General features: G+C 47.7%; 1 protein-coding gene across 1 annotated transcript in view; it reads right to left on the reverse strand.

Moving 5' to 3' along the window:
* LOC307237484 (adenylate cyclase 9) overlaps nt 1-9,378 on the reverse strand; it is a gene marked incomplete at its 5' end in the record, with an annotated part of 39,638 nt that extends 30,260 nt beyond the window's left edge. Inside the window, one exon of the mRNA XM_080010204.1 lies at nt 7,578-9,378. Coding sequence (XP_079866330.1) covers nt 7,578-9,378 — 1,801 coding nt within the window. The remainder of the gene's footprint in view (nt 1-7,577) is intronic.
* Nucleotides 9,379-13,503: the final 4,125 nt, after the last annotated feature.

Here is a 13,503-nt window from a genome sequence, read left to right on the forward strand (position 1 = left end):
CACACACACACACACACACACACACAGCAGGGTGGACTGGCTCCCCGTCATCTTTCCTCATTCATAATTCACACAGCCATTTATCACATACGCTCCCCATCAGGTGCACCAACAAGTTGCTACAGCAACCGCTACAGCACCTAAATGGGAGGCGGGTGTGGCCGTGAGTGTGTACGTGTGTGTGTGTGCGTGTGCGTGTGCGTGTGTGTGCACCCCCGTATTCGGCATCCTTGACTCAGAAAAAGACAAAGACCCGGCTCCATTCGTCAGTATCATCAGAGGGTGGCTTTCTCAGTTGGGCCTTGATTACAAAAGGAGATCATGTGAGAGGGAATCAATGACGCCTGATGGCAATTCATCAGCGGCGGGAGCGAGGGAGAGCGGAGACGGAGGAGGGCTTTCCGATTGATTCCACTCTTCAGGTTCACATCCCTTTGACGTGTATGTGAGGAAAGAGTGGAAGTGTGCGTGTGTGTGTGTGTGTTATCTGTAGTGGATAAGTAGCCTCTCCCGGCTTTCACCCCCAAAAAAAGAGTGAGCTCGACTTGAACCACTGCCCGTATCAAAGGAACAGAGTTTGGCCTCCGTCTAAAAACGCTGCGCAGCTGACCCCCTGCTGCAGCTCGTTGCCACAGCAATTAGCATTAAAATCTGGGCTGTGTGTGTGTGTGTGTGTGTGTGTGTGTGTGTGTGTGTGTAAGTAGCCATGTGTGGATAAATGTGGAAGAAAGTGTGTGTGCGTGCGTGTGTGCGTGGCCCCTACAGTTTGGGAATTGTCCTTTGTGGTGTGTTGTGCTGAGGCTGGCGCTGCAGTTCTGTGGACAGCTGGCGCTGAAAGCCCCTCTACGTGCCTTCCCCTTGCACGCTCAACCTTCTGTCGGGTGTTATTTCTACCTTCTCCTGGTGAAATATCACTGCCGGTTTTTACTACCACACACTCCCCCCACCCCCCTCCATTGTTCACCTGCTTTCATTTCATCTATTTGTACTACCCCGTCCATCAGGAAGCCCGGTTGCTGCTGAGCCCAGTCCGTTGGCACGTTTCCATCACGAGGGTGTTTGATGAGCAACTGCCTTCCAGGAACCAGCCGTAAACCCGTTCATTGGCAGCCCGCTCACATTAAACCCGACGTACATGCGGTATATCAAGATGTTTCTCATAATATTATCCTGGCGTCTCCCATTAAGTTCCTGTGCCTCACCTTTTCCTCGCTAAATTATGAAGGCGCGAACGCTGCAGGCAAAAAAAAAAAAAAAAAAAAAAAAAAAAAGCGCTGCAGGCTTATTAGAGACTTTGTTGTTCTGTTTGAGGCCAGAGGTTAGGTTGTTCGGGAACGAGTGTGCGGTCCACCTGCTGACGTCGTCGCACTATTCCCACAAAATCACCACGCTCAAACCCCAGGTGCTGCAGAACCTCTGACACCCAGGAGTTGTGACGCATGAACCGAATCTCTCCGACACCAACAACCTCAGCACAGCGGACGGCTGCATCGGCTACGGTACGCTCTCCTGGTGCACGTCACGTCCGCCTCCACCTGTCCAGTATTTACGGTAAAATATTCCAATATTGACTGGAAGTGGCTTTCTTAGAGTGTGTGTGTGTTGTACTATCTAATGTAATCAGCGCTAGAGGCGGTTGTGTAACCCCTTCTCCCAGCAGCTGAAGACATCACACACACACACACACACACACACACACACACACACACACACACACACACACACACACACACTCTTTGTTGACAAAGGATACTACCACATTATTGGTTATTATCACATTTTAATTATTTCAATCATCTCATTGTGCAGCCATGGGGTATGAAGTGTAATAAGTTGTTGTGTGAGCAAAATAAGGACATGGAGGACTGACAACCGGCGTCGGTCTGTGAAATACTGCAGCTATTCTCCGTGGCACGTTGTGGCCAGACCCATCATGCCATTTGTGCAACATTTGTCTCCTGTTCAAGAGTCCTTGAAAACTGCCCACAGAGATCCGATGAAATGGGCCGAGAAAGCCACAAACAACAACAAAAAGAGAGGTGTGTGCGCCTCTTTGAAAATTCCCTCCCTCCATAACAAAGCTTGCGTCATTTCACATTATGCGCTTGCCGATGACGTGTAGCGAGACATTTTATTCATCAATTATATTTAGTCGAATCGTCCATCATATGGGATTCAGAGGCTCAGTGCTGACTCGTCCTGACACCAAATAAGAGCAAAAACCCATGAGACAGTGCGATGCTCCGTGGGCAGGACTCCACTGTACTACGCACTGTGACACCAAAGCTCCCTGACTGCGACACAATCCAGCAGCGCACGTCCCTCCCGGCCCAAATCAGTCTGAGCACGCTCACATCCGTTCCACTCAGATTGAAGAGTCCTCGTGGGGCACAGCGCGCCCTGCAACGTTAATCCCAGGAACTATTTACCCTTAGTTTTATAAACTCACTCTCTCTCTCTCTCTCTCTCTCTCTCTCTCTCTCTCTCTCTCTCTCTCTCTCTCTCTCTCTCTCTCTCTCTCTCTCTCTCTCTCTCTCTCTCTCTCTCTCTCTCTCTCTCTCTCTCTCTCTCTCTCTCTCTCTCTCTCTCTCTCTCTCTCTCTCTCTCTCTCTCTCTCTCTCACCGCATGAGCATCCTGATTTAGACTTTGGAGAGGAGGCAGAAATTATGCCAGGTATTTGAGAGCTGGCCGGGCGCAGCGGACAGCTGTGTCTACAGTGAGGAGGGAGGAGGAGGGGGGGGGAGCCAAAGCATTCGTTTAACTTTTTTGTTTTTTGTTGCACAGACGAGACGGCCCGCGTGCGTGGGCAAACACTCTCTCACCCGTACAGTCAGAAACACACAGCTCTCTCCGGTGTTAAATCTAGAGGCTTACCGGCCTACACCCTCCTCCGCCCGCAGTTCCCCCCCACGGCAAAGGTTTCAGTTACACAGAGTCCGGACCAAACACCTCCGCGGTTCTGCTTTTCTCGGTACGTGACCCCCCCCCCACCGACCCTGCAGCCTCCAGTCTGCAGCTCTGCACCACAGGCCCACAAGCCCATCACGCTTTCATCCCCACCCCCTCCTCCTCCCATCCCCATCCTCCTCCTCCCATCCCCCCCCTTCTTCTATTTCTCCTTTCATTCCTGATTCTTTTAGAGCAACCTCAGGAGCGGCCTTGTTTGCCCTTGTCAAGGTCAGCCTCCCTGCGCCGGTGGCGGAGCGAGGAGCCGCGGGTGAATAACGCCACGGGGCATGACTCTCCCAAAACAACAAATGGCTTTTCCAATAACTAATACCGAGCCGTGACAGAACGTGACGCTGGGCAGCCGGCGAGAGGAGGGTTTGCAGAGCCCCGGTGCTCCACACTCCAATCGATCATAACGCCAGCAATCAATTAGGCTCAAAGGTGAACAAGGGACGGAGACAAATTAATAACATACAGAGCAGAATACCAATGATATATATATATTTCAATTTTTTTTTTAATGGCCACTGCCCACGGCCTCAGCCAATTCTCTTTGGTCCAGACAAATTATTATTATTTTTTTTTTTTTATGTAAAATAGCCTTTCATTTTGGCTCATCATAAATTACTACGGTCGTGACAGCCTCATTACTGGCAATCAATATCATTTTCGCTAATAAAACCACTGGCGGGCAGGTGTGTTGCGGTCAGAAAACAAACACGCGTGTGTGCACGCACACGCACACGCACACGCACACGCACACACACACTAACCCGGTGAAGCAGATGTGAGGATGATGATGGAGAATTACCAACATTAATCACTTTGGCTATGGAGATTGCTCAGTCTTGCTTAATTAGAAGTCTCCCGCAGCGGGTTCAGGAGCACGTGGGGGAAGGGTTTTCTCACGTTGCCGACCGGTGTAGCTTTGCACAGCAGCAAATTTTGGAAAAAGGTAACTCGTTCCTTCCCATTGCAGGGACCCTGCTGAATACCATGGTGCTGCGTTGCACTACATAAAAGAGCTGTAAGGAAGATAAATAAATCCACCTCGATTTGGGTCATGTTATAACCTCTATCCCTTATTCATCCGTATCTTTTCTATCCACGAGAAGGTTGTGGGTGTTTTAATCAATTACTTTTTTTTCCAATGAGCCATGGTGTGGCCTGGCCTGTCGTTTATTGGTTTTTCAGTCTCCACATCCATCCAAGGCCATTTTAATTCTGATGGAGTTAGGAGTTTGTTGTTGCAAATAAATTGGCGGTGGTGTTGGTGTGTGTGCGTGTGTCTGTGTGCGTGTGTCTGTGTGTGTGTGTAAATGTGGTCACACATTGCCAAACAGCATGGCCCACTTCATTTATGTACAAAAAGCCATTGTTGCCTTACAATAGCAATTACTTTTAAGGAAATACAACCGTGACATTTCATGAGACATATGTTTTGATGGGTCATGTGTAACTATATGAGGGGTTAGAACCTTTAGCCTTGGGGTGGCGGCACCCACTCGCGACCGTGCACTTAAACCTGAACCACGCATCAGTGAACGTTAAGATTCAGATTTCTGGTGAAAACCGGGCTGCCAGTCGGGGGTTGGTGGGGGGGGCGGTCCATCTCGAGAATACTGCTGTGATTCTGCGGCGTCACTGGAAGGATAATAGAGCCATAGTGACAGGCTCCTCCAATAGGATAATCTGCCGCGAGTACCATCACTCTGCATTAGGCACAAAGGGAGGACACAGCCAGGTACTTTCCAGGGAACCAGCCAAATACAGCATCCATTTCTGTTTGGACCAAACAACAGGCTCTCGTGCAGACCCCCGACCAAAAACATGGTGAGGGAAATGGGCCAAAGAGCCTTGTAAGGTGTGCTACTTGCTTGGCAGTTGTGACTTTGGCATGTTCTATGTTGTGATTTGAGATTTAAATCTCCTGCAAGCGGCCTACTTAAATGACAAACTGCCTCATATGAACTAAATTCGCCGGAATATCTCGAGAATAATGTGTCTCTTTACCACTGACACTGGGGCAGTGATAAGGAAACAGGAAGCACCTGCAGCCAAAAATAAAGACCCCTCACTGCTGCACGTTGTGAGATATAATTTAAGTAAGTTACAACTTACACAACGGACCACAAATAGCTCATTATCACACTGGGAAGCTATGAAGAGGGAGAAAAAAAGACAAAAAAAACATTTAATTATAAAAAAAAAAAAAACTTGAATCCAGACCGGGTCCTGGAAAAATGCAAAAAATAAAGATATCACACCAACACACCAACTGAAAAAATGAACATCGGGAGAGGATGAAATGGATATAACTGGGTGCTAATTGGTGTCCGGGTTCAAAGCGATTTTCTCCTGAGCTGAGCGGCCGGTAGACCGACCGCCGGCACGACGCATACCGCGCTGCCGCGTCGCCCCGGTGATTCGCTGGGACAGTGATGGACAGGGGAGGGAGTTTAAAGCAACTCGAGCGAAACTCTCTCCGGATGGCCTGCACGCTCGCGGGCCACAGGCAAACCAACTGGGACGGGATAAATCTCGGGAGGTGTGCCAAATACAGAACGGAGAGTGAGGGGGGAGGAGAAGACGAAGGACACGGCCGAATGGAAGGCGCACATTTATCCTTGGACGGGGAGGACAAACAAGGGGCAAGTGCGGGGGCAGATGTGGCCCCACCCCATTAATCTGGGAGATGAGGTGCCAGCACTTAAATCAATCCCGTCAGCCGCGTAGGCAAAGCAAAGAACACTTTCTCTCCTTTATCTGCGTCCTTAAATGGACTTTCCCGCCTCCGCTGACACAATGTAAATCTGAGCCGACATGAGCGGCGGCCCCGTTTGACTGGCAGCTTGTTGTGAGAGTAAAGCCCTCAGGAGCCCCTCTCATTACACAACGTCGCCGTGACTCCACAGCAACACGGCCACGGAAGACTTTAAGAGAAGGGTGTTCCAGGGATGTCTAACCGCCCCCGTTTAAGATGTGAAGTATGACACATTGTTTTGGCAGTTTATATTTGTGTGTTGGGGGGAGGGAAAGGGTCACCGGTGGGAGAGAGAGAGAGAGGAAGTAGAGCTACGAGAAGATTGAGGGCAAGTGGGAGAGAGGACGGTAAGAAGGACAGTTATCTGGAGATTGACAGGGAGGAGGAAACAAATTGGGAAAGAGCAAACGGGGACGAGAGAGAGAGAGAGAGAGAGAGAGAGAGAGAGAGAGAGAGAGAGAGCGAGAACAAAAAACAGCACAAATTCTCTGGGACAAGTGTCTGGGGACCATTAGGAAGACACAATTTCTATGCTATAAAGAGACTAACTGCTCCATAAAAGTTAGACCATCTTGGCGTGTGTGTGTGTGTGTGTGTGTGGGGCGGGGTAAACGAGTCCTCCGGCTGCCAATCAGATGGTCAGTGGAGTAACAGACACATTCTGGCATGTCGGTCATATCTAGCTGAGCGTGGGAACATGGGAATACCTGCTGATGCCCCGGATGAGAGCACTGGGATTCAGCCTGCCGCTCTGAACTCCCTGCCAGCCGACCCCATTCAAACAGCAAACACAAAACCACACAAGTCAAAAAGTAGCTGGTCCCACAATTGTTGATTAAAAAAAATAATAATAATAAACTGTAATATTATGCATATTTGCCATATCATTTTACAGTAGCTCAATGTAGATCAGTGCAGGTGGTGTGCATAGTTATTCAATAGGGAGTTCTTCGATTTGTGTCAAAATTAGGCCAACTATGGGAGTATCAACAAAGGCTTTTGAGGATCCACTGATAGAAATGATATTGAGTTGGAATCTTAAAAAGAGTATTCCATCACAGGCTTTCTCCAGCTACTTCATTTTCTGATAATGCACTGGCCAGCCTTGAGCAACTAAAAGAACTGTCAAGAGCATGTTTAGTTCCTTTGGCGCAATTTACATAATTGCATGAAATCAAAGCTGCAGCGGGCATTTTAGAGTGGAAAGGATCTGAAGGGGAAGAGAGACTCGAACATAAAACCGCAAATCTCTATATTAAAGAGAGGAGCAGTTGCAGAGGCAGTCCCTGGAGTTCGAAACAAGGTTAGGAGACCAGACCCTCAGGAGTACGTCTGGGACACAGTGTAACTAAACCAGGGACGGGGAGGTTGGATAGAGGGAACAGGCCAGAATGGAAGAAGAGTGGCATGTGTCGGTCACATAATACACCGAGCACCATCTTATTGCCCACATAGCACCATGGAGGGCACTCCTAACACCTCCGCCATCCTGGCTGTCCTGGTTATGATATGAGGCTCAAACGACAATGTCGGCCTTGACCTTCGCTCAACTCGCTATCATGATTTTGGATCAATATATGTGCAAACCACAGATGTATGACCACAAGCAGGGATCTCATTTAGGCTTCACGGGGACACATTGGGGGTTGCTGATGTCTGAGATTCCGCCTCTACACAGATAAGAAAGAAACTGGAAAAGAAACTGCTAAAATAAGGAAGAAACTGCTGACCTTAGACACCTGACAGTAAAAAGATGAAATGTGTTCTTTTCTTTGATTCAATGCTTCAGGAAATTCAATATCCATGCGTGTGCAACAACGACGATAACAACGACTTCCCTTTTAATGTACTTGAAGAACCTACCTTTGAGTTGGTCAGCCACAACGCTTTGTCCCACTCTCTCATTGACCTGCCCATCTTCCCGCAGGTAGCGGTCATCCAGGAAGTTAGCTGTGGCCTCTGAAAGGTGCACCTTCCCGGCCACACCCAGCTGCTCCATCAGATTGGCGAGGTTGACGTCGTTGGACCAGACGTCAAACTTGAAGCGTTTCATTCCCAGAATTCCACACAGAACAGTGCCTGTGTGGACACCCACCCGCATGTTGACCATCTCTCTCTTCTCCTGACAGAACTGCTCAATAGCTTGTATCATGCCCAGGCCCATCTCTACACAGCAGTAGGCATGGTCAGGTCTAGGCTCTGGGCAGCCGGCTACACAGTAGTAACAGTCTCCCAAAGTACTGATCTTCTCGCAGCAGGTCAGCTCACAAAGCCGGTCAAACCGTCCGAATAAGTCATTCAGGAGTCCAACCAGAGCGTGAGCGGATTTGTTGGCAGACATTTTGGTGAAGCCCACTATGTCTGCAAAGAGGATGCTGACGGGCTCCATGCGTTTCATGTTGAACGGTCTGAAGATGATCTGGCCTCGAGGTATGGAGGTCTTTTTGCGCTTGTTGTTCTTGGGGCTGGAGATGGCAGCCGCAGCACCGCTACTGGAGTACCGTTTGACAGAGCCGTCGCCTATCTCTTCGTCGCCTTGCTTCATCAGCTCATCAGCGACTAATCTGGGCATGACTGAGTGGATCATCCGCTCCTTCAGTGCTTTCTCTACCTCCAAGTCCTTCCCATGCATGATGGCTTGGCCAACCTTGAGGAAGGTACTTCGTGAACGCACTTCAGACATGATGAATAAGTGAATGCCGATGGCATGGGCGCATAAGTGGAGAAGGGCTTTGGCGGGGCCCAGCCATTTAAGCGTTTCCCAGTCTGACTGTGAAACCGTGATCCAGTCTTCCGCCGCACTGATTAGGTAAAGCCATCCCAGACCCTCAAATATTATAGAGTAGAGGAGCCCCAGCAGGACAGAGATATAGAGGCGAATGTGAAGAACACTGTAAAGCAACAAGAGAACCTCCATGCACAGGGAGAAGGTTCCTACAGGAGAAAGGCACAGGACCAACGTGCCATTTGCTACAGACTTCCCATAGGAAATATTGTAACCACTAAAGTCTTCCTCATCAAACTCGGCCGAGGGAGTCTCCTGGTCCCTGAAGTTTGAAGTCTGAATCTGGGGAGCCAAGGTCAGTGTGAACGTCACAACAATGAGCAGCAGAGACAGCTGGTTGTAGAAGCGGGAGTACAACTTGGTGAATGTCAGGAGGAAGAGGAGGAGGCAGAAGACGAGGAAGCAGGCGGTGGGCAGGAGGAAAGCCTCCCGGTCACAACGGGAAGGGTTGATGGCAAAGTACAATCCCCAGAGGAGCCCCACCACCGCCAGGTATGACAGCACATAGCGGAACCGCCGCTGGGTCTGAGGGAAACACCTCTCCCTGCACGCTTCCTCCAGGATAGAGGAGTCAAACTTGGGGTCCCAGAAATGTCCGGCAGATCTCTCAAACAGTTGAGGCATTTTCTTCTGGGAGCGCAGGCTCTTGACAACTGGCCTCCTCGCCCCAGACTCCCCCGAGCTGCTGCTTGAGGAGATGCTGTATTTGCAGTGCTTGGACCCCCCAATGAAACCAGCTCCTATCGAACCCAGGGGTCCGGTTCCATGCTTGTGTTTCACACTACTGCTGATTCTTACTGAGACTCCGCCCTCTCCGCTGGAGTTGCAGCTCACCTCTGTGTTGTGAGGCAGCAGTTGCTGATGTTGGGGGGATGCCATGTTGTCGTTGTTTTTTTTGTTTGTTTGTTTGTTTTGTTTTTTTTGCAAGATCAACACTAAGCAGATGTAAATAACAGTGATTTTGGCACCAAGGCAGATAGATAAGTAAGGCAATGCATGGATCCACAGTATAATAGGCCAGAGCAATGAGTAGGAAATAAAAAAGGCGCAGAGAAAAAAAAAGAAAAATTCAGTTCTGAAGAAAACTCTTCGAAAATGATTGTCTCTCTTGCCGATTGTCTCTGTCTTGCTGTTTCATCCCCGAATTCAGACGCCATTAAAGTTCTCGTCATGTCCCGGGGCTTGGCCATTTGCATCCATGCAAATACGCGAAGGAAAAGTTCAATTTAACTTCTGCTCATGTGGTGAAATAACTTCATCCCTTAATCCCAAGGATACAACCGTCGTGGAGGTGGTTTTGGTTTTGGTTTTGGGTGCAGAGGAATCCACATCTACTTGTCTCGTGTTAAAGGTGCTGGGGGGGCTCTGTGCGTTAAGGCAAAAATATATATATAAATCAATCACCTCCACTGGTTATTAGAGATAATAATAATAATAATAATAACAATAATAATAATAATAATAATAATGACCTGTTCCTGCTCCCAGTCTCCCGCTGTTCTCGGCCTAACCGCGGACATTCCCCGGATGGATCCCCGTCCTCTCTCTGGTGTCTCCTCCGCTGTCTCCAAGATCCATTAACGCGCCCAGTTCATTCCGGAATCGTGCAGGTACAGACTTGCGTGCGTGTGTCTTAGACGTTGTGTTTATTTGCAAGGGGACTTCCGTGGCGTTCCAGAAGGGGGGGGGGGGACGACTTTGTCCACAGCAGCAGTTAATTTATCCTCCCGTGAAAAGACTAATTAAAAGCTCCTTTTCCCTCTGTGATCGTCTCAGACGGAGCCGGGGATCCCAGAGGCTTTCATCCAGTTCGGTTCAGCCGCATGGCAGGAACAACCGGGCGCCTCTGTGTCTTAAATGATTCCATATAATCCCATGCTGCATGGTGAGTGGGACACGGCGGACGCGTTCCCCAGCCTTCCCGGTCCCGGTCCCGGTCCCAGTCCCAGTGGTCGTCCGGTCCCTTCCCCTGTGGGATTGTCTCCTTCCTCCGTGATCCGTCCAAACACTTTCTTTTATTTAGTTGCCCTACACGGGCGGCAGCGGCGCGATGACCCCGCCTGCGTGTTGTCCTAAATCCGCACAGAGAGGCGGACAACGCGGTCCCCGACGTCCAGGCGCGTCTTCAAGCCGCCTGCCCGCGCGTGTGTGTGTGTGTGTGTGTGTGTGTGTGTGTGTCTGTATGTATGTCTGTGTGTGTGTGTGTGTGTGTGTGCGTGTGCGTGACGTTAAAGATGCGGGACCCGCGGACGACTCGGTCGTTGCGAACGAATCTTTTAAATGACTCGAGAGTCGGACGATTCGGTGACCGAAGTCAGGCACGCACACACACGCACACACACACACACACACACACACACGCACGAGTTGAATGTCTGAATCTGAAGCCTTCGACCTGAATTACTGAAGACTACGTTCATGTTTAATGTGCCTGATTTACACCTTGCATTCCGCCACAACTGAATGGTTTGGATTACTTTTGTGATTCACACACATTTGCGGAAAATTTGGCTTAAATACGTCTGAGATCCACACTTTGTTTTTGTCACTTTGTGATGATTACCATTCCCAACTCAGAGCCGACCCGCCCCGCCCCGCCCCGTCCCGTCCACAACTGAATCGCAGACAAACGAGTTAGATCATTGGACGACTCTTTCTGCTGAGTGACTCGGCAAGAAACGAATCTCAAAGAGAGTCGAAGCTTTTCCTCACTTGTGTGGAGCAGGGAAGGGAGGGGGGGTGGGGGGGGGGGGTGGTGACGAGAGGGGAGGGGACTGGGGGAGACGCGTTCGTACGTGCTGGGATACGGGAGAGACTGGGGAGGGTGGCGACGCGAGAACACAGCCCGCCACTGGATGGATGGATGGTGGTGGTGGTGGTGGTGGTGGGGGTGGTGTTTTTTTCTGCTTTCGCCGCAATGACGAGGATGTCCCACACTCCCGTCTGCCTCACCTGCTCCACCCCCTGGGGATATGCACTTAAACATTTTACTGTAATGCACGGAGAGGTTAGGGAGATGATAAGATGAGACAAGATGAGATGAGATGAAATCAGATGAGATTAGATGAGATGAAATTAGATTAGATTAGATAAAATGATACAAGATGCACACAATGGATACGATGAGACAAGCTAAAATGAGATGATAAGATGCAACAGGATGAGATGAGATGATACGATGAGACAAGCTAAAATGAGATGATAAGATGCAACAGGATGAGATGAGATGATACGATGAGACAAGCTAAAATGAGATGATAAGATGCAACAGGATGAGATGAGATGATAAGATGGAGCAGGATGAGATGAGATGAGATATGATTAGATTAAATGAGATGAGATTATAAAATGAGACAAAATGAAATTAGATAATAAAATCAGATGATGAGATGAGATTATACAGTATGACATGACGTGAGATGAGATGATGAGATGGTAAGATGAGACAAGATGAGATGAGATATAAGGCGTGAAGAGTTGAGATTAAATGGGATGTTGAGATGACATGATAAAATGAGATGATTAGGTGAGCTGCCAGGAGATTAGATGATGAGATGAGATTACATGAGATGATGACATGACATGACATGTGATGAGATGAGATGATGAGACAAGTTTACATGAGATGGCATGACATGGGATGAGATGAAATGATATGAGATGAAATGATAAGATGAGGCAAGATGGAATGAGATGATAAGATGATAAGATGATATGACATGACGTGTGATGATAAGATAAGATGAGATGATGGGACAAGATTAAATGAGACATTAGATAACATGAGATGAGATTCGATTCGATGAAAAAATGAGATGAGATGATAAAATGGCATTACATGAGATGGTGAGGTGACATGAGATTACATGATATGGGATGAGACAAGATTAGGTGGCATGATATGAAATGAGATGAGATAATGAGATGATGCAAGATTACATGAGATGATGAGATGACATGACATGAGATGACATGACACGATAGAGATGAAATGATAAGATGAGGCAAGATGAGATTGCATGATATGAAATGATAAGATGAGGCACGGTGAAATGAGATGATAATATGAGATGACATAACATAACATGACATGACATGATGAGATAAGATGACATGCCATTACATGATGCAATAAGATGAGACCAGATGAAATGAGATACGATAATATGAGATGACATGAGATGATATAAGACGACATGACATGAGATAACATGACATGACGAGATAAGATAAGGTGACAAGATGAGACAAAATTAGATGAGATAGGACAAGTTTAAATTAGATAAGATGAGATGATAAGACAATATGAGATGGCATAAGATGACATGATGACATGACATGACATGACTCCTCATGTCATGTCATAAGATCAGGTGACATTACATAACATGACATGACAAGATGAGATAAGATTAAACCAGATGAAATTCAATGATGAGATGAGATGAGATGAGATGAGAGGGGATGAGACGAGATGAGATGAGATATCAAGATGAGATGAGAGGAGATGAGACAACCCAACACAACACTTTATTCAGTCCCGGCGTTTGGGATTGAGATGCAATTCAAAACTGCAGATTTGTGACGTCACCTTTTTTTTCCCCCCAAATTTCAATTTCTTTTACATGTTTAAAAAAACAGGCTCTTTGACTGATCCAAGTGCAACCGCAGTGTCCATTAGACATGAACAAAACAAATTTAAAAAAAAGTTTGTCTTTTAAAATTTAAAATCAATTTTGAGATGAAAGCAAATTACAGTTTAAGAATCTACACAGGAAACTGATACTATTAATAAGCTTATATAAAATAAACGTCAATGTTATTATATTGTCTCTCCATCGAATACCTGCAAACTGCATTTATGTGCTGCTGACTTTCCTGTGATAATTACCATTCCCAACTCAGAGCACTCAGAGTATTGTTCCAATTCTATAGTCTGGCATTGAGACCCTACAGCTTAATTCAACGCTCTTTAAAAGCATCGACTTGATCTTCAATAAATCT

Source organism: Zeus faber (assembly GCF_960531495.2).
Source record: "Zeus faber genome assembly, chromosome: 11".
NCBI lineage: Eukaryota > Metazoa > Chordata > Actinopteri > Zeiformes > Zeidae > Zeus > Zeus faber.